Below are 21,649 nucleotides of genomic sequence, written 5' to 3'. Positions count from 1 at the left end.
TCTGGACACCCCCACCCCGCCTTTTTTTTTTACCGTTTTTTTTTTTTCCGCACGGTCGTGCGGCCCCCCCCTAGCGATGCCTCCCCGGGGCGGCTGCCCGGTCAGCCCGCCTCCAGGACCGCCCCTGAGGGCACAGATAAAGGCACTCTAGGTGCAGAGCAGATGCTGCACACAGACTCTGCTGCAGCCAGTCTGTGTGCGCTCTGATTTCTCTTCTAGTTTCTATGACTTGTGCTGAGCTGCAGGTCTGTGCTCTGAGTTCTGTTATAGTTTACCTTTCTTCCTGTGACCAGGAGCTGCAGCTGGCTTTCGGCGTGTTCGCGCATGCTGTCCGGAGTTTATACTGGATGTGGACATGTCCTGTCTCTGGCAGTCAGTCTGTGAGCAGGACTTATTATTGAACTTTAACACAATCAGAGAGAACTTGACAAGGTGAGCAAAATGAGCAGCAGTAAGGCTGCAATTTGGGCATTTTTTTTCTTTTAATTGTTCACATGTGCGGTGTAGTTTTACTGCATTGTGTACATGTATAAAAGGTTTGTGTCAACAATCCTGTGTGATTTATAGCTCTGGGATAATAGAACACAGCAGGAATCATAAATTGGCATCGGGTAACGTTGTATTGTGATGGTATGGCATCCAGTCACGTTGAGTACCATTGTGTTGCCTGGACTTGCGTTGAAACTACTTCCTTTCTACATCCTGTGCTCGACGCAGAAAAAATTAAACATGTTTAATTTTTGGCGTCCGATTTGCTTCGTCCTTTGCATCCCTCACGGTGTTGTGGCCTTGAGCTATATCGTCTCGGCACAAGGTTGCATTCACGTGACGTCGTCATGGTGCCACACGACGCAACTCGAAGTGGGCCTGGCGTGAAAGGGGCTTCAGACATAGCTTTAAATCAAAGGGCAAACAGAAACACCATAACACGAGGGGAAAAATACAGTAATACACAGAGAAACAACCAAAAACGGACAATCCGAGGTGAGTGTAAAATGAAACAAACTAATGATGTATCAATCTGTGTAATATAAAAACCTATCGAGACAAACCTGACGACCAATATAACAGAAAACATCACAATCATGAAAAACAGGTAACAGAACAGAAATGCAATGATCACATGGCATATAAATACAACCCCAATTCCAATGAAGTTGGGACGTTGTGTAAAATGCAAATAAAAACAGAATAAAATGATTTACAAATCCTCTTCAACGTATATTCAGTTGATACACCACAAAGACAAGATATATAATGTTCAAACTGATAAAATTAATTGTTTTTCTGCAAATATTTGCTCATTTTGAAATGGATGCCTGCAACACGTTTCAAAAAAACTGGGACAGTGGTATGTTTACCACTGTGTTACATCATCTTTCCTTCTAACACTCAATAAGCATATGGGAACTGAGGACACTAAATGCTGAAGCTTTGTAGGTGGATTTCTTTCCCATTTTTGCTTGATGTACGACTTCAGTTGTTCAACAGTCCGGGGTATCCGTTGTCATATTTTGCGCTTCATAATGCGCCCACATTTTCAATGGGCGACAGGTCTGGACTGCAGGCAGGCCAGTCTAGTACCTGCACTCTTTAACTACAAAGCCACGCTGTTGTAACACATGCAGAATGTGGCTTGGCATTGTCTTGCTGAAATAAGCAGGGACGTCCCCAAAAAAGACGTTGCTTGGATGGCAGCATGTGTTGCTCCAAAACCTGGATGTACCTTTCAGCATTGATGGTGCCATCACAGATGTGTAAGTTGCGCATGTCATGGGCACTAACACACCCACATACCATCACAGATGCTGGTGTAGCGGAAAGCTGAACCACCATTCACCATCCTAAGTTTGCATCAAGCAGAGGTCATGAAATTTCTTCAAAAGGAGAAACTCAACACAGCAATTACAACAGAAAGTGCCCCTGGTAACCCACGAAACTGGGCGCGGTGACCAGCAGAGTCTCTTTGCCTAGGTACCGAAGACAGCTGTGCAGACGAACGGTTCCTCGACTGAAAACCAGACGGCTTCCAGCATCGGACCTCATGGAAACCAGCTGCACTGTGCCTCCAAGTAATGTATGATGTCAGAGATAAAACAGAGTAGCTTTATTTAACTCTATCCAACAGTACTAATCTTTTCTCACGTTAATAAATACCAAAGTAAATTTCCTGCTGATTAGGATGAATTTAACTCCTAAACTCCCGCTACAACCAAATTATCTGAACGTCATATATAATCATTGCTCATTGAATTTCATTGTCATCAAATTGCTTACTTGTGATATGTCCTGTTATTTAACTCCTGCCTGAGTTAAATAAATATCTTAAACGTGTGAAGTTGTCTGTGATTTTGTATGGTTTTACAGAGGGTGTTGGATTTGACCTGCAGAACTTACTCCTGAAGATTAGAGACTAATTTTAATATTTCCTCCATCATTCAGTCATAGGTGGTGCCCCTAGTATTCGAGGTAAAATTATCCACCAGTGATATTTCAAATATCCTAAAACACATATTATTTTCTTCCTGATTCTGCTACACTGGCTTCTGAACTTTGCGCTGGTAACAATCTGGATGGTCTTTTTCCTCTTCTGTTCAGAGGACATGACATCCATGATTTCCAAAAACAATTTGAAATGTGGACTCATCAGACCACAGCACACTTTTCTACTTTGCGTCTGTCCATTTCAATAGAGCTCGGGCCCAGAGAAGGTGGTGGCGTTTCTGGATGTTGTTGATGTATGGCTTTCACTTTGCATGGTAGAGTTTTAACTTGCACTTATAGATGTAGCGACGAACTATGTTAACTGACAATGGTTTTCTGAAGTGTTCCTGAGCCCACGTGGTAAGATCCTTTTCATAATGATATCGGTTTTTTATGCAGTGCCGCCTGAGGGATCAAAGGTCACGGGCAATCAATGTTGGTTTTCAGCCTTGCGCTTACGTGGAGAAAGTTCTCAAGATTCTCTGAATCTTTGGATTATATTATGGACTGTAGATGATGGAATCCATAAATTCCTTGCAATAGAACGTTGAGAAACATTGTTCTTAAACTGTTGGGCTATTTTTTCACGCAGTTGTTCACAAAGTGGTGATCCTCGCCCCATCTTTGCTTGTGAACGGATGCTCCTTTTATACCCAGTCATGACACTCACCTGTTTCCAATTAACCTGTTCACCTGTGGAATGTCCCAAACAGGCATTCTTTGAGCAATCATCAACTTTCCCAGTCTTTTGTTGCTGCTGTCCCAGCTTTTTTGAAATGTGTTGCAGGCATCCATTTCAAAATGAGCAAATATTTGCACCAAAACAGTATATCCGTTTGAACATTAAATATCTTGTCTTTGTGGTGTATTAAATTGAATATAGGTTGAAGAGGATTTGCAAATCATTGTATTCTGTTTTTATTTACATTTCACACAATGTCCCAACTTCATTGGAATTGGGGTTGTAATTAGACACAGGGCATGATTGTGGGGGGGCTCTGATATAGCAGAGCTGAGAGACCCCATTCACAGCAGATAGACATGACCATGACAGCGGGACAGGAAGGCAAGACAGGAATCCAGGACAGGTGACAGAGACCATGGAAGAACACTCAAACACACACGCCCACATGTGTAGACAGCAAGAGCACTCGCACACATATACACCCACGACTGACGGCATGGGGACAGACACATGTGCTCGCACAATCAACATTGATGCAACCGAGAAGGAGAATATGGCAGGTGACACGGACGCAGACAGGACAGGTGATGAAGGCTCAAAACAAAGACAAACATGATAAATCCAGCCGAGACAAAACCTCAACAGTGTCAGTGCTGAACCGTCACTGGGCTTATCCAGACTGCCTTGCTTGGTACATGCAAGGGGTTTTTAATGAAAATCCATTGCGATCAGATGAGATTTTTTGTCCATGTGAACAAAAATACATTATACAAAAGCCATTATATATGGTGTTTATTTCATGGAAAACCATACAAAAGCATTGAGACTTTTGCTTTTGTCCAGTGAGTGTGAATATCTGGTTTATACGATGACTGTTTAGATGAGTTTTACTTTAGCCAGGTCTGTTGAAGGTCTTGGTCCTTAGGACATTTTGGTGGCGCTCGGGTGTGAGTAAAGGAGAAAGCACTGTACGAACAATAACACAGCAAAGAGGTAAGCCCATTTGTGGTGTAACTGACATAAAAGTCAGAGCCAAGAGGGTGTTTTCTGCACATACTCGCAACACAAACTATATTGAAATTGTACATTAAAAGCAAAAACTTTTATTCACCATATTTCATTCATCACCATTGTGCACATGAATAAAAGAGTCCGCACAATGTACTCCTATATAATGCCCAAACCACAACGTAACAGTCATAAAATCAGTGTAAGAGGGCTGTAGAAAGGCTGGTCAACAGAGTGGAGTTGCAGGAGGATGGCTTTTACATTTTTTCCATATTTAAGATGTAGCAACTGGAGCAGTGTAGTTTCACAAAAAATTAATATTCCATTCAAGGAAACTTGCAATCTGGACCAATGAATCTAGTCAACAGTTGTGTGAAGCACAAAAGGGCATCTTCTACAGTACAAATCTTTCTGGTATCATGCTGATTTTAACCACCTTCCAGTCTTACCTTAGGTGTGAACATGTATGTAAGGCCATTCATTGCACCATGAAGAGTGACTCCTCGGATCAGGTAAATGAACAAAACCAGATAAGGAAAAGTGGCTGTGAAGTACACCACCTAGAGGTTGAGTCAAACAAGAGATACGAGCCAAAGTCAAGCTTCATGACAAATTCATGAGGATGAATGCATTATGTCTTCAACAGCGATACAGATGAGTTAAACCTCATGGTATTGTAAGAGTTTGGCCTTTTCACAGTAAGAGTACTACATTTTATTTGTAAACCCATTGGTTCACTCAATGAATTTACTTTCCAATGTTATCACATAACTACCCCCCCGGCCCACAATAAATAAATAAATTAATAAATGTGGAGAAATTTTCGGTAACACTTTACTTGAAGGTATCATCATAATAGTGACATGACACTGTCATAACTGTTACATGACACAGTCATGAATGTGTCAAAAACATTATGTCAATGTCATAAGTATTTATGACTGCTGTCATGAAGTGTCATTTGGTTTTTGTCATGACAAGTTGACATTTTTGGGTTGACAACTTGACATTTATCAAAGTGACACGACCAGAAGTTGTCATTGTCATGATAACTTGACATTAAATTTGTTTGGGATGTCCTTATTATGACAAGTTGTCATAATAAGTTGTCATGTCAACAAAATATACATGCATTTGTGTCTTTATGGCAAGTTGACATAATGACTATTAGGTAGCACTTTATAATAACACGTTATTTAGCCTTAAAGTAGACCTGCATTGAAATAAATGCAGTCAGGTCATTGGACCAAAAAATGACTTACACGAGGTCTATTGGATAAAAAACTGACACTTTTATTTTTTTTTTAACTATATGGATTTGAAAGACGTGCGATTACACCAATCATGCTTGAACCCTCGTGCGCATGCGTGAGTTTTTTCCACGCATGTCGGTGACGTCATTTCCCTGTGGGCAGGCCTTGAGTGAGATGTGGTCCCGCCCTCTCGGCTGAATTCCTTTGTTTCACACGATGCTGGAGACGGTGCGCGTTGCTTTATCAAAATTTTTTCTGGACCTGTGAGGAATATCCGAGTGGACACTATTCGAGAAATTAAGCTGGTTTTCGGTGAAAAGTTTAATGGCTGATGAGAGATTATGGGGTGTTTCTGTCGGTGTAAGGACTTCCCACAGACCGGGACGTCGCGCAGCACTTCCAGGCGCCGTCGTCGGCCTGTTTCGAGCTGAAAACATCCTAATTTAAGGCTTAATTCACCCAGGACATCGTGAGAGAACAGAGAAGATTCAGAAGAGGCCAGCATGAGGACTTTATGCGGACATTCCACTGTTTAAGGACATTTTTTAATGAAAGATGTGCGCGCAAAGTCGTCACGGAAACGACTCCGCGAATCTGTGTGCGCCGCGACAAGAAAAACACCTCTGTGTTGAAAACCATTTGTAAAATTCAGACGGCTTTTGATGGCTTTCAACAAGTGAGTAACTGAGAAATTGTTTAACAGCTTGGGCATGTTCCAACTTGCCCGTTAAGTTTTCCAACGGAGGTGTTTTTCCTGTCGCGACCCCCCCCGGGTCGGGTCCGGCCCGACATGCGACTCTGCCCGCACGTTCTTTCATTACAAAATGTCCGTTAACAATGAAATGTCCGAATAAACTCATGCCGACTTCTTCTGAAAGTTCTCTGTTCTCTGACGACTTCCTGGGTCAACAGAGCCTGAAATGTGGAAGTTTTCAACTTGAAATGGCGAGACGCTGCCGCCTCGAAGCGCAGATCGCCGTCAGGCACCGTGGGCCGTCCTTATGGCGACACTACCTGACCAAAATCTCTCATCAGCTGTTAAACTTTTTACCTAAAACCAGCTGAATTTATCGAATGGTGTCCACTCAGTTGTGCCTTACAGTTTTGAAAAAATTTTTATCAAACAAAGCAGCAGTCTCTGAGCCATTCATAAACAATGAAAAAATCGACGAGAGGGTGGGCGACTCCTCACTCAAAGACTGCCCACAGGCGAATGACGTAACCGACAGGCGTGAAAAAACTCTTGCATGCCCACGAGGGTTCAAGCATGTCTGATGTAATCACACGTGATTCAAATCCATATGGTTTTTGAAAAAAATAATAAGGTCAGATACTTTTCTAATAGACCTCATATTTACACATAAGATCCTTCTGAATGTAGTAAAGTAAATCTGCAAGCCCAGATCTGTCATTCAACAGAGAAATCTTCGTTTAAAAATGACAAATTTACAGCTAAAATTTAGCCCTCTGCAAAACTGTCAGCACATCCGGGACGCTGCAGAGACGTCACAGAGAAGACCCTATCCCAGCATGCATTGCGCGCGCCAACTGTAATTTGTGGATTTACGTCAGTTTGCATCTCTTACAAAAGCACCTTTTTATTGTCTTATACAGAAGGATCGACTTTTTTAAAACTTCATATTGTCTTGTGGTACGTTTGGTGAGTATACATTTCTTTTATTGTTGCTTGAAAATGATTTTTGGGGACTTTTTCATACAGCCATTTGATTGAGTGGTGTCACATTGAAAATCTACTGTCTTTAGCCTCCGGTGTTACCGTCGCGGGGTACGGATGCGGGACCCGCAAAGAATTCAAGTCATTAAAAAGATATAAACCTCTCTCAGCGGCCACACAGCTCTGCGGCTCCGATTACCGAGACCGTGCGGCGCTGCGGATTTTGCCGCAAGAAGTCTGTCCTTGCGGGCAACAGGTGTCACCAGCCGCTCCGCATCAAAACAGCGAGCTTAGTCTCTGGACTTGTTGCCAAGTTGGCCGCACCTTCATTCAGTAGACAGAGAGGTGGTGCCGGCTGCACAGCAGATACGAGGGCGGTGTGAGTAGCCGCTGCGGCGTTTACCGAGCCCGCAGACTCGGTAAGCGCATCGGAGGCAGTGAGAGCAAGGCGTCGGAGAAGAACATCGCCCGCTGTCGATGTCGCCACTGATCTGAGCATGCAGAACTGTATCTCGCATTCATTGCAGCTTACTCTTGGATGTTGAAACCAGGATGTGTATGACAGTAACATTACTAACAGATAAAATCAATTTCAATGCGGGATCGGACTGAAGGCGCGAGCGCTCTGTCTTATCTCTTACGTCACTGCAATGTCCCGGATGTACAAACAGTTTTCGCGGAGGGTCAAATTTTAGCTGCAAATTTGTCATTTTTAAATGAAGATTTCTCCACTGAATTACAAATTTGGGCTTGCAGATTTACTTTACTGCATTCATAAGGGTCTTATAAATACATATCAGCTATTTCTTTATGAGAGCTGACCACATTTATTTCAATGCAGGTCTACTTTAATTAAGCAAATAAATACATAAATAGGGGAAGAAGGGGAAGAATAAATACACAATGAATTCATTATAATTAATTAAGAATGACTCATACTTAATAAGTAATTAACTAATATATTTATTTAATACTTCTAATGAATAGTATCCTGCATTATATGCTTACTCATTGTTTTCATTCTTAATAAACTATGAGCAAACTATTTGCAAGTGCATGTATGTATGTATTATTACGCCATGGGTTAGACATGTATTAATGATTAGGGAGTGTCTGAATAAATGATTTACCAATTGTGCAATGCTTGAATAATTCACACAGTTTCTAATACCAAGCAGCGCAAGGCGGCGGAGCTTAGTGAGAACGATGACACACCGTAAACAGGAAGTTCAAACAGGAAGTAGACAAAAAGCATGATGGGAGAGACCGAAGTGCATGGTGGGAGGATGTTTTCCCAGAAACATGTAGAAACGGCATTACGCTGTCATGCTGACACCAGCAAAAGGCTGGCATAGGAATACACCAAGCGAGCCGCATTCCCACCGTAACTCTATAGCTTCGGTCAACAAAGTAGATTGAAAAAATTAATAGGCCAGTTTTGAGTTTCTCACTGCGCATGTGCGGTGAGCTAGCTAACACTTCCAGTTCACAGGTCAATGCATACAAACTTGCTGCCAACGGCATTCATGCTGGTAAGAAAACAGTGTTTTTGAAGCATCATAACAGCTTAAAGAGCTGAAAGAAATTACACTGTGGACAGAAAACAGTATTAAAACATTTCTAAAGTCAGTAGTTGTACCACATAGGTCCCCATTCTATGACAAGCCACTTCCAGTGTTTGTAAACAAAGTTGCAAAATTATCAGGCTATTAATGAGCCGTTCGCATACTAATTAAAAGGCAACAGAATAATAATGAAACTACCCTCTGGACCTACATTCAGCTTAGTATTGTTTTTATTTGAAAGTCAAATGTACCGATGTACCGACCTTGGTTGAATACTCCGTAAATCAGTTTTTATTCACAGCGCTCCAGAGAGAGTCTTGCATTTTTGTCCAACCTTTTTGGGTCCCGGTACCTGACAGAACAAACTGGCCCAAAATGGACAAAGCAGACTCTTCCCGTGTTCAAAGTCAAAGGCTTGAGCAGCAGGAGGAGCGGTCAATGACTTTGAGCACCACTGTATCTGAATTAAAACGCCAGGAGCAGCTCCTATCAGTTATGAGCTCGCAGGTCGGTCTTCTCACGGAGAGATTAGACAAGAGCACACCATCTGCAACCACACCTGAGGCAGCGGTGCTTCTGTCACTTGAAGTGTCAGCTGAAAACTTATTCCGAGACAGAGACTATGATTTTTGCAGCCAGCTGTCCCACCCAGAGCATTTTTCTGGAGAATCTGGTGACATTAAACCTTTTTTTCATCCAGTGTGAATTACATTTTTAACTGCAGGCTTCAGCCTTTTCATTAGATCATGCCAAGATTGCTTTAATTATCTCCCACCTCACGGGTCATGCCATTGCATGGGCAACGGCGGAGTGGGAAAGCCAGCTGTGAGGTCACTGTTAACTTTTAGGCAAGATTCATGTCGGGTGGCAGATTACGCCATTGATTTCCGGACTCTCACCCCCAAAAGCGAGTGGAACACAGCCTCAATAACCAATGTTTTTTTCAAGGGCTCTCCCATCAGATCAAAGATCAACTCTCGGTAGGCCCGTTGGGTATTGTTTTTCAGCAGCTTCAATTTCATTCGTTCCTACCGGCCTGGGTCAAAGAATACGAAGCCTGATTCGCTTTCTCACTCGTTTAGCTCAGATGAGACCTCCCAGGAACCAAAACCAATCCTGCCTGAGAAGTGTTTTGTCTCAATTCTCATGCTAGGTTGAGAGGACAACCAGTGATTGTCCGCTGGATAAATTATTTATTGTTCAGTCACTCTGGGGGGAGGTTATTGAATATTGAATAAATTACCATGTCATCCAGGAACAAATAAGACCCTTGTCGTAGTGCAGCAGTGATATTGGTGTCGGGTATGAAGGATAATGTCAAGGATTATGTAAATGCCTGTCAACAATGTACTATGTATAAATCAAGTACTCACTGCTCCCCAGGTTTATTGGCACCTCTTTCTGTACCTTGACAACCATGGTCACACATTTCTGTGGACCTTTTCACTGGATTAAGAGAGTCACATGGTAACACTCTTATTCTGACTGTTGTGGACTGTCTGTCTAAAATGGCGCATTTTAGACCTATGCCAAAGTTACTCTCAGCCAAGGACACTGCCTATGACTAATCATATTTTCAGGTAACATGGTATTCCACAGGACATTGTGTCGGATTGTGGTCCACAGTTCGTGTACCGGTTCTGGACCAAATTCTGCCACCTGTTGGGAATATTGGTCAGCTTGTCCTCTGGCCATCACCCCCAATCCAATGGACAGACAGAATGGATAAACCAAGAACTGGATCAATCAATCAATCAATCAACTTTTTTCTTATATAGCGCCAAATCACAACAAACAGTTGCCCCAAGGCGCTCCATATTGTAAGGCAAGGCCATACAATAATTATGAAAAACCCCAACGGTCAAAACGACCCCCTGTGAGCAAGCACTTGGCCACAGTGGGAAGGAAAAACTCCCTTTTAACAGGAAGAAACCTCCAGCAGAACCAGGCTCAGGGAGGGGCAGTCTTCTGCTGAGACTGGTTGGGGCTGAGGGAAAGAACCAGGAAAAAGACATGCCGAGAAGGGGGGCAGAGATCGATCACTAATGATTAAATGCAGAGTGATGCATACGGAGCAAAAAGAGAAAGAAACAGTGCATCATGGGAACCCCCCCACAGTCTACGTCTAAAGCAACATAACCAAGGGATGGTCCAGGGTCACCCGATCCAGCCCTAACTATAAGCCTTAGCGAAAAGGAAAGTTTTAAGCCTAATCTTAAAAGTAGAGAGGGTATCTGTCTCCCTGATCTGAATTGGGAGCTGGTTCCACAGGAGAGGAGCCTGAAAGCTGAAGGCTCTGCCTCCCATTCTACTCTTACAAACCCTAGGAACTACAAGTAAGCCCGCAGTCTGAGAGCGAAGCGCTCTAATGGGGTAATATGGTACTACGAGGTCCCTAAGATAAGATGGGACCTGATTATTCAAAACCTTATAAGTAAGAAGAAGAATTTTAAATTCTATTCTAGAATTAACAGGAAGCCAATGCAGAGAGGCCAACAAGGGTGAGATATGCTCTCTCCTATAGTCCCCGTCAGTACTCTAGCTGCAGCATTCTGAACCAACTGAAGGCTTTTTAGGGAACTTTTAGGACAACCTGATAATAATGAATTACAATAGTCCAGCCTAGAGGAAATAAATGCATGAATTAGTTTTTCAGCATCACTCTGAGACAAGACCTTTCTGATTTTAGAGATATTGCGTAAATGCAAAAAGGCAGTCCTACATATTTGTTTAATATGCGCTTTGAATGACATATCCTGATCAAAAATGACTCCAAGATTTCTCACAGTATTACTAGAGATCAGGGAAATGCCATCCAGAGTAACGATCTGGTTAGACACCATGCTTCTAAGATTTGTGGGGCCAAGTACAATAACTTCAGTTTTATCTGAGTTTAAAAGCAGGAAATTAGAGGTCATCCATGTCTTTATGTCTGTAAGACAATCCTGCAGTTTAGCTAATTGGTGTGTATCCTCTGGCTTCATGGATAGATAAAGCTGGGTATCATCTGCGTAACAATGAAAATTTAAGCAATACCGTCTAATAATACTGCCTAAGGGAAGCATGTATAAAGTGAATAAAATTGGTCCTAGCACAGAACCTTGTGGAACTCCATAATCAACTTTAGTCTGTGAAGAAGATTCCCCATTTACATGAACAAACTGTAATCTATTAAACAAATATGATTTAAACCACCGCAGCGCAGTGCCTTTAATACCTATGACATGCTCTAATCTCTGTAATAAAATTTTATGGTCAACAGTATCAAAAGCAGCACTGAGGTCCAACAGAACAAGCACAGAGATAAGTCCACTGTCCGAAGTCATAAGAAGATCATTTGTAACCTTCACTAATGCTGTTTCTGTACTATGATGAATTCTAAAACCTGACTGAAACTCTTCAAATAGACCATTCCTCTGCAGGTGATCAGTTAGCTGTTTTACAACTACCCTCTCAAGAATCTTTGAGAGAAAAGGAAGGTTGGAGATTGGCCTATAATTAGCTAAGATAGCTGGGTCAAGTGATGGCTTTTTAAGTAATGGTTTAATTACTAAATGGATAAAGGACTCCATATTATTTCTGCTCAGCATCCACCATCCTGTTCAGAATAGTGGTGTGGAGCTAGCCCACAACACTTTGCCCTCCTCATCCACTGGCTTTTCCTGTTTCATGTTGTCCATGGTTTTCAACCTATCTGGTATCTGTCCACAGGCTCTGATTCCCTGGTCCCGTCTGCCTTGGCCCTGGTAGCCAGACATAGGAGGATCTGGGAGTGGGAACGTCAAGCTCTGTTGCAGTCGTCGGCAATCTACAAGTCAGCTGCAGATTGCAAGAGGTCTATAGCCCTGTCCTATGTTCCTGGTCACAAGGTCTGGTTGTCCACAAAACATCTGCCATTATGGGTGGCAACATGGAAGCTCGCTCCCAGGGTTGTTGGACCTTTTCCTATCTCTAAGGTTGTTCATCCAGTGGCCGTCCGCCTCAAGCTCCCCAGGGCCAAGCGCGTCCACCCTACATTCCATGTGAGCCAGGTCAAACCTGTGAAGACTAGCTCCCAGCTCGATATGCACATCATTTGTGCATATTGAGCTGCATTCGAATTCCTCTCACAGCATTTGTGTGGCACATAACAAAATCATCCAAATTTACACAACCAGCATGAATGGGGAAAATTTGAATGGTGATCGAAGAGCAGTCGTACCATAGTCTGAATACATTTGGAGTATTCTGATGCCTCGAAATGGACAAGACATGCCAAATCCTGGCAGCATGTCGGGATTGTGCCCCGATAAGCCAGACCCCCATCCCCCCGTGCATCCTGTTTGGGGCGCACAAAGGAAATATTGTAATGTGCAAAATCCGTGGTACATTATCATTTTGTGCACTAGACATGAACATTGCGCAATCACACCAAATACATCGTGTGTCACAGAGAGTCAGCATGTCTCCGTGACACACATCCTCTGACACATGAGGTGGGTGACAATAGATCTATGATATCATGGTCATTCTGGACATTTCACCGCAATCACAGGGCCCGCGTGTCATTGTGTCACGGAGATGCGCTGACGCGCAATGCGGCCTTCAAGACAGGGTCTAACAGCAATGATAACATGATATTACAGATACATCTCCAAACACGTGAGGTGCAGTGACAATGGATCTGTAATATCATGTGCATTATTGGCGTAAGTGGCGTACCGCACAGAGCCTTTGTGTCGCCATGGGACGGGGTGCCGTGCAGCTGCACGTGATGTTACAGCTATGATGATGATCACAATTCACATACATTATGTAAGCCATGAAGGGGCATGACCATGTATCTGTAACAGCCCAGTCAGGTAAGATGCACAGTGAGTCAGTGTGTCTCAGAGCAGCACTGCACTGCGTACGGCTGAACAAGATGTGACAGCTGCAATACACCTATCATGGCATGGACACTGTGTACCTGTGTAGGAGGAATGATAGGGCAACTGGTTTGCTAGGCGTTCACAACATAAATAAAAATACCCCCCCCCCCCCCCCCCCCTTTGGAACCACTCCGGGTACATATCACAGCGCAAGGCGAACACCAATAGGAGCTGCTGCATGTAATGACCACCATCTCATCCTGGCAGCAGTGCAAGCTGCGAACATCAGCTTACAAATGCCTCGTCCACCACGAAATATAATTCCCATATGACGCGACACCCCACTCCGCTGTGCGTAACAGGCGATCGCAACGTCCACATAGTCCAAAGCGCATTCGGCATATGCCGGCAGGATTTGATATGCCTGATCAGTTTGATAGCCTTTCAAATGTGATCAGACTGTTTCAAATGCTGTTATGAGGCAGTGAGAATATTTAGAATACAGTCAGAATTAGGGTTGAGCAGGATACTTGTTTCAGACGAGTATCTGGTATGGATAAAGCATTTTTGACAAGCACGAACATGATACGAGTAAAACTTGTCAATATCTGTGCTCGTGCTGAAGAAAAATCCTGATTGGCTAACTGATTGGCCAGTCACTCACAGCGCCCGCCCCACTCTACACAGACACGTCTCTCTGCAGCCTCTGGCACATACACAGACAGGATCTCTCTCTCTCTGTGCTTGGCTTGATTCTACCTCACATCGCACTCTCAGTACTCCTTAGGTTTTCTTCAATTCATCTCTATTTTTGTTTGTATGGTATTTAAAGTTACTTAGTGAACTTGTTTCGTAGCATACGCGGTGCATTTGATAAGACAGAGCTGAAAACGGCTCGTGTTGTGTTGGTCACTGCCTCCACTCTGATCGGGTTTTTTTTTAACTGTTTGCTCTTACTTTGGCTGGTGATATAAAGTCAGTTGCAAAACTTTGCTTGTACTGAATGCGGTGCTTTTGAGAAGTATAGCTGTTCTGTAAATAGTTTTCAAATAAACAATAAATATAGCAACTTCTGATCAATCCATATCAATTTCAGGCTTAAAATAATGTATGAATTAAGCCACGCCCATTTCTGGTTACACCACGCCCACTTTCAGTTTAGGCCCCACCCACTCCAAGTACAGATACAGATTCGGAAGATTCCATTCGGAAGGTATTCAAGCTCATTCGGCCTCTAGTGTGACAATGTTTTAGTCTTACTATTTCTTACTGTTTCATAAATCCATCTGCATTATTTATTTCTGGTATAAAAGTGAAGCTCAGTTATGGAAATAAATAGGTTTCTTCTGAACACGAGCAATGTGCTAAAAAATACTATGTTCAATAACTGAAAGTATTGTGAAATTTAAAAAACATACCATTGGACCCCAGTGGATTAAAATGTCTTTTCCAGGATTTTGCTCAGAATGTTTGTACAGTGAAGAATATTTGTTTTCAGCCAACCTTTCCACTTGACTTCACTCCTCGGACAACAAAGAGGTAGGTTATCATCCATGCCAGCATGAAGCAGAGGACCTGTCCAAGGTGGACACCTCCATTGACTTCTATAGACGGTGAGATGTTGAGGGTTTCTCTGTAGAAGAAGTACTGGGTGGGTGTGGCAACATCACACTCCTCTAAATACCCTGTCCTGTTGGCATTGATAGGGCATTCTGCCCAAGGCAGCACTGACTGGAATGAAGAAAGCTGGTTAGAGTTCTATAACTAGTTTGTGCATCTAACATTTTCTGTTGTTGAATGAATGACAGTAGTTTAATGAATGTCTTACTTGAAATGAATGAAAGAGGTACCAGAAGCTCCATGCATTGATGACATTGTAATAGAGACACAGATACACGGATGCCACCACACTGGAAAAGCCTAAAAGCACAAGTCAAAAATCTCCAATCATTTTTCAAAGCTTCAAACTTACAGCCTTGTCTCATTTCTCAGTCGCCCTGCACTGTGATCTGCCCATTTTAGCTCAGGGAGTAGAGGATTACCACAGCATGATACAGAAAAGCCTCAGCTGAAGACGGGTGTCAGAGTTTCCACCTGCAGCTTTATCTTTAGAAAAATGAAGTGTCTGATATTGCAAAGATCCAACGCAAGTCAACAATAATGCAGTAAACAATGGAGGATCCCATTCTGGAGGACTATCCCAAACCAGTATTATCCCAGACAGATGAAGTCACTTGGATGAGTGGCAAAATGTTTCCCAGCTAAACAAGAAGTTCAGAAGTGCCTTGACGATCCTTCTGGAAGCTTCTTATCTTCACCTGGCTGACGGAGATCCTACACAGTGATTGAAGCTAAAATAAGGAAAACAGGTTTAAGACCTAAATTTGACCTGTAAGTCATAGGGACCCCAACCTACCCCTGGAGGTGCCCCTTAAGCAGCATGCAAACTACAGAGCCCTGGGGGAGAGGACTATTTAATCCAATCCACTTTATTTATATAGCACATTTAACAACAAAGACGTTCCAAAGTGCTGCACATACGTATACGTATAACATACAATAGAGTCACGATAGATAAAACCCCAATAGTCAAGAAATAAATTAAAAATAAGAAAATTAACAATAAAAATAACAAAAATGTGCAAAATAAATAAATAAATACATACATACATACAGCATACAAAAGATAAAACCAATAAAGAATTGGGGTTATGTGCTCACGCTTCCAGGCCCCTAAATTGTGCTGCAGCATTCTGGACTAACTGCAAACGGGAAAGAGCCCGTTGGCTAATGCCGAAATAAAGTGTGTTACAATAGTCCAGACGACTTGAAATAAAAGAGTGCACAGGTTGTTCAAAAAGGTTAAAAGATAAAAACGGTTTCACCTTTGATAAAAGATGAAGATGATAAAAGCATGATTTAATGGTATTTGACATTCCATTGTAGAACATGTATTGAATTTTTGGTTCAAACTGCTAACTTATTACTAGGCTCTGAGGAGTAATTACTGGAAAAGGCAGACTGAAGTTGCTAACAGTTGGAAAATTTTTATAAACTTCTAAAAAATATAAAATAAATTAGAACTCTTTACGGAGAATAAAGTAGCAAAATATTCTTTCCTCTTCTTGATGAGTTTCCCTTTATATATCTGTGCCTGGCCCTTTTCCATTATATGGTTCTAGCACTACTCAGCTCAGCTCTACTCAGTTTTAGTACCAGGCTGTCGCTTTCCTTTACAATTGAGAACCCCCTCAGTGTAAGGGGGGGGGGGGGGGAGGTCATCAGAGCACAGCTGCGTGACACATCCATCCATCCATTAATTTTCTTCCGCTTTATCCAGAGTCAGGTCGGGGGGGCAGCAGCTCAAGCAAAGCCACCCAGACCTCCCGATCCACACACACCTCCCCCAGCTCCTCCGGGGGAACCCCAAGGCGTTCCCAAGCCAGCCGAGAGACGTAGTCCCTCCAGCATGTCGTGGGTCTTCCCCGGGGCCTTCTCCCAATGGGACGTGCCTGGAACACCTCTCCAGTGAGGCGCCCAGGGGGCATCCGGAAAAGATGACCAAGCCACCTCAACTGGCTCCTTTCGATGTGGAGGAGCAGTGGCTCGACTCCAAGCTCCTCCCGAGTGACCGAGCTCCTCACTCTATCTCTAAGAGAGTGCCCAGCCACCCTGCGGAGTAAACTCATCTCGGCCGCTTGTACTCGCAATCTCGTTCTTTTGGTCATGAGCCAAATCTCATGACCATAGGTGAGGGTCAGAAGGTAGATTGATCGGTAAATCGAGAGCTTTGCCCCCCTGCTCAGCTCTCGCTTCACCACGACGGTCCGATACAGCGACCGCATCACTGCAGACGCTGCACCGATCTGTCTGTCGATCTCACGCTCCACCCATCCCTCGCTCGTGAACAAGACCCCGAGATACTTAAACTCTTCCACTTGAGGCAAGGACACTCCACTGACCTGAAGAGGGCAAAGCACCTTTTTCCGGTCGAGAACCATGGCCTCGGATTTGGAGGTGCTGATTTTCATCCCGGACGCTTCACACTTGGCTGCAAACTGCCCCAGTGCACGCTGAAGGTCCTGATTTGATGAATCCAACAGAACCACATCGTCTGCAAACAGCAGAGATGAGATTCTGTGGTTCTCAAACCGGACCCCCTCTACACCCTGCCTGCGCCTAGAAATGCTCTCCATAAAGGCAATGAACAGAACCGGTGACAAAGGGCAGCCCTGGCGGAGGCCAACGTGCACTGGATACAGGTTTGACTTACTGCTGGCAATGCGAAGTGCTGATGTCAAACTCTTCTGCCATTTCTGTGGTAGTCAGACGATGTCCCAGATCAACAAAGCGTTTAATTTGGAAATGAACGGCACATTCCACTGTTACAGGAGTTTTTCGGCATGAAAAGACGTGCGGAGAAATTTGCGCGTCGGGATGGAGGCGCAGGGCACAGAACAAAAAGCAACACCGTGATGAAGCCTCACAGGACATGTTGTGGCATGTCCAGCTCGTCCACAATTTCTCGGATAGTCACACGACTGAAAAGCCACCGAAAGCCGTCTGAATTTTCTGAATGGTGCAAGAGCTGGGCATGTTAGGGCTTGTCCTGTGAGACCAACACGGAGGTGCTTTCGTCCCGCGCCATGAGCGGCTCCGTAGCGAATTTCTCCGTTCCTCTTTCCATTACAAAAACTCCTGTAACAGTGGAATGTGCCGAAAAAGTGCTATGTCCAGCTGTCTTGCCATTTCTCTGGTAGTCAGATGACGTCCCGGATCAACAAAGCATTCACTTTAAAAATGATCTGGTCGTTTGAGCCTGTCGATCGCCGCTCGGTGCGCGGCGCGCCATCCGCCGCTGTGGCCCGTCTTTAAGCCAGTTGTAATTGTCCTTAATCTGTGTGATCCCCATAAGATCTTCACCAAAAGCCACCTGAATTTTCCAAATGGTTTCCACTTGGCTGTCTCTCACACTTTCTGAAAAAATTTTGATGAAGCAAAGCGGCAGTCGATCAGCCAATTTTCTGACAATGAAAATCCGACGAGGGGGCTGGACCACTCCTCCCACAAGGCGTGCTCACAGGCGAATGACGCAACCGACAGGCATGAAAAAACTCACGCATGCGCACGAAGGTTCAAGCTTGGCTGATGCAAGCACACGATTCAAATCCATATAGTTTTTGCAAAAAATAAAAAGGTCCGTTACTTCTCTAACAGACCTCGTATACAGATCAGTGGAGCAACACTGCTGTGAAGTCGATTTATCTGCAACACAAACACAACAAAGGAGCTACTTCTAGGTTATGGTGTGCTTGCTCTGTGGGTTTTTAAGAGAAAGCTGCAGGTGGCGAAAAGTACACGCTTGAAAAGTACAGGAGACTTTAGGAAGCCACACAGCTGTATGAAGCTGAAGACGAGAGGATACAAACTGCTAAGACGACACAAGGGTAAGCTAATTGTAGCTATCGCTAACTTCCTAGGTGGCTCGTAAATAATAAGTCCAGGCTACAATGTTATAATAATTGCAAACTGTCGCTACCAAGTATTAAAATTATGGCTGTCAAAATAAAGAGTTAATTTTGATTAATTAATTACAGCACTCCTTTAGTTGCACTTTTCTCCGTTTTACACTCAACAAAAATATAAATGCAATGTCTTATTTTTCTACTAAGGTTTGAACTTTGAGAGTGTTTACACATGAGAGAAAAGTGAGAAAATGTTAATGTCTGTTTGAGAAAAGTGTATAAAGTGTGTAGTGAGGGGTTTTACAGCCTTAAAACGTCTATAATAATTGTAAAAAATAAAGCTGACTACTTCGCGGATTTCGCTTATTGCGGGCTATTTTTAAAATGTAACTCCCGCAATAAACGAGGGACCACTGTATATACTTTCATTTAGAGGCAAGCTTTACACATAACATGAACATTATATATACTCAACAAAAATATAAACGCAACACTTTTGGTTTTGCTCCCATTTTGTATGAGATGAACTCAAAGATCTAAGACTTTTTCCACATACACAATATCACCATTTCCCTCAAATATTGTTCACAAACCAGTCTAAATCTGTGATAGTGAGCACTTCTCCTTTGCTGAGATAATCCATCCCACCTCACAGGTGTGCCATATCAAGATGCTGATTAGACACCATGATTAGTGCACAGGTGTGCCTTAGACTGCCCACAATAAAAGGCCACTCTGAAAGGTGCAGTTTTATCACACAGCACAATGCCACAGATGTTGCAAGATTTGAGGGAGCGTGCAATTGGCATGCTGACAGCAGGAATGTCAACCAGAGCTGTTGCTCGTGTATTGAATGTTCATTTCTCTACCATAAGCCGTCTCCAAAGGCATTTCAGAGAATTTGGCAGTACATCCAACCAGCCTCATAACTGCAGACCACATGTAACCACACCAGCCCAGGATCTCCACATCCAGTATGTTCACCTCCAAGATTGTCTGAGACCAGCCACTCGGACAGCTGCTGAAACAATCGGTTTGCATAACCAAAGAATTTCTGCACAAACTGTCAGAAACCATCTCAGGGAAGCACATCTGCATGCTCGTCGTCCTCATCGGGGTCTCGACCTGACTCCAGTTCGTCGTCGTAACCGACTTGAGTGGGCAAATGCTCACATTCGCTGGTGTTTGGCACGTTGGAGAGGTGTTCTCTTCACAGATGAATCCCGGTTCACACTTTCCAGGGCAGATGGCAGACAGCGTGTGTGTGGCGTTGTGTGGGTGAGCGGTTTTCTGATGTCAATGTTGTGGATCGAGTGGCCCATGGTGGCGGTGGGGTTATGGTATGGGCAGGCGTCTGTTATGGACGAAGAACACAGGTGCATTTTATTGATGGCATTTTGAATGCACAGAGATACCGTGACGAGATCCTGAGGCCCATTGTTGTGCCATACATCCAAGAACATCACCTTATGTTGCAGCAGGATAATGCACGGCCCCATGTTGCAAGGATCTGTACACAATTCTTGGAAGCTGAAGATGTCCCAGTTCTTGCATGGCCGGCATACTCACCAGACATGTCACCCATTGAGCATGTTTGGGATGCTCTGGACCGGCGTATACGACAGCGTGTACCAGTTCCTGCCAATATCCAGCAACTTCGCACAGCCATTGAAGAGGAGTGGACCAACATTCCACAGGCCACAATTGACAACCTGATCAACTCTATGCGAAGGAGATGTGTTGCACTGCATGGGGCAAATGGTGGTCACACCAGATACTGACTGGTACCCCCCCCAATAAAACAAAACTGCACCTTTCAGAGTGGCCCTTTATTGTGGACAGTCTAAGGCACACCTGTGCATTAGTCATGGTGTCTAATCAGCATCTTGGTATGGCACACCTGTGAGGTGGGATGAACTATCTCAGCAAAGGAGAAGTGCTCACTATCACAGATTTAGACTGGTTTGTGAACAATATTGAGGGAAATGGTGATATTGTGTATGTGGAAAAAGTTTTAGATCTTTGAGTTCATCTCATACAAAATGGGAGCAAAACCAAAAGTGTTGCGTTTATATTTTTGTTGAGTGTATTTTGACATCAGTGACATGGTCTGTAAGTAAAGACTTGTTTTTGAGAGCAATAACTGGGTTAGATGTCAATACTTTCATACTAAAATAACTTGCTTTGATAGCGGGCATTGCGAAATGTAAAATCTGGGAGTTTGTGTGTTAATGACCCCTTCACACATAACATGAAGTTGTGTGAAAGAAGCAGAAACTGGCCAAAAAAGGGCGAAAAAAAAAAAAGCCGAATTGGCAAACTGCAAAAAATTCCAGCTGCTGTCAGCAGGAAAACACAGTCGGACAGGCATGAACAATCCCACGGTGATGGTTTCGGGCATGCTCATGAGCATGTCCGAAACACAGTGCCCGAACACAGTGCGAACACATGAGAGGTGTGATACCACATCACGCCCAAACAGCAGCAGCAATCACATGTACATAAATCGACAAATATGTGTAAGGGCAAAATAATAAGAGCACAGAACATTATAAGAACAATGAATGTGCTGATTAAATGTAAAACAATCATGTTACTGTTAATGATTCTGTTCTCGCTGTAAAAAAAAACAAAAAAACAAAATAACAACAACGACAAAAGCAA

General features: G+C 43.5%; 1 protein-coding gene across 1 annotated transcript in view; it reads right to left on the bottom strand.

The window, feature by feature from the left end:
* The window catches only part of LOC117513692 (sodium- and chloride-dependent transporter XTRP3A-like), a 259,989-nt gene that overhangs the window by 125,477 nt on the left and 112,863 nt on the right, over window positions 1-21,649 (bottom strand). The window contains exons 6-7 of the mRNA XM_034173933.1: window positions 15,024-15,251; window positions 4,627-4,737 (exon numbers count right to left, since the gene is read on the bottom strand). Of these exons, the coding sequence (XP_034029824.1) occupies window positions 4,627-4,737; window positions 15,024-15,251 (339 nt within the window). The remainder of the gene's footprint in view (window positions 1-4,626; window positions 4,738-15,023; window positions 15,252-21,649) is intronic.

This window comes from Thalassophryne amazonica, chromosome 7 (assembly GCF_902500255.1).
Source record: "Thalassophryne amazonica chromosome 7, fThaAma1.1, whole genome shotgun sequence".
NCBI classification, from domain to species: Eukaryota; Metazoa; Chordata; class Actinopteri; order Batrachoidiformes; family Batrachoididae; genus Thalassophryne; species Thalassophryne amazonica.
This window is presented reverse-complemented; position numbering and strand designations above follow the sequence as displayed.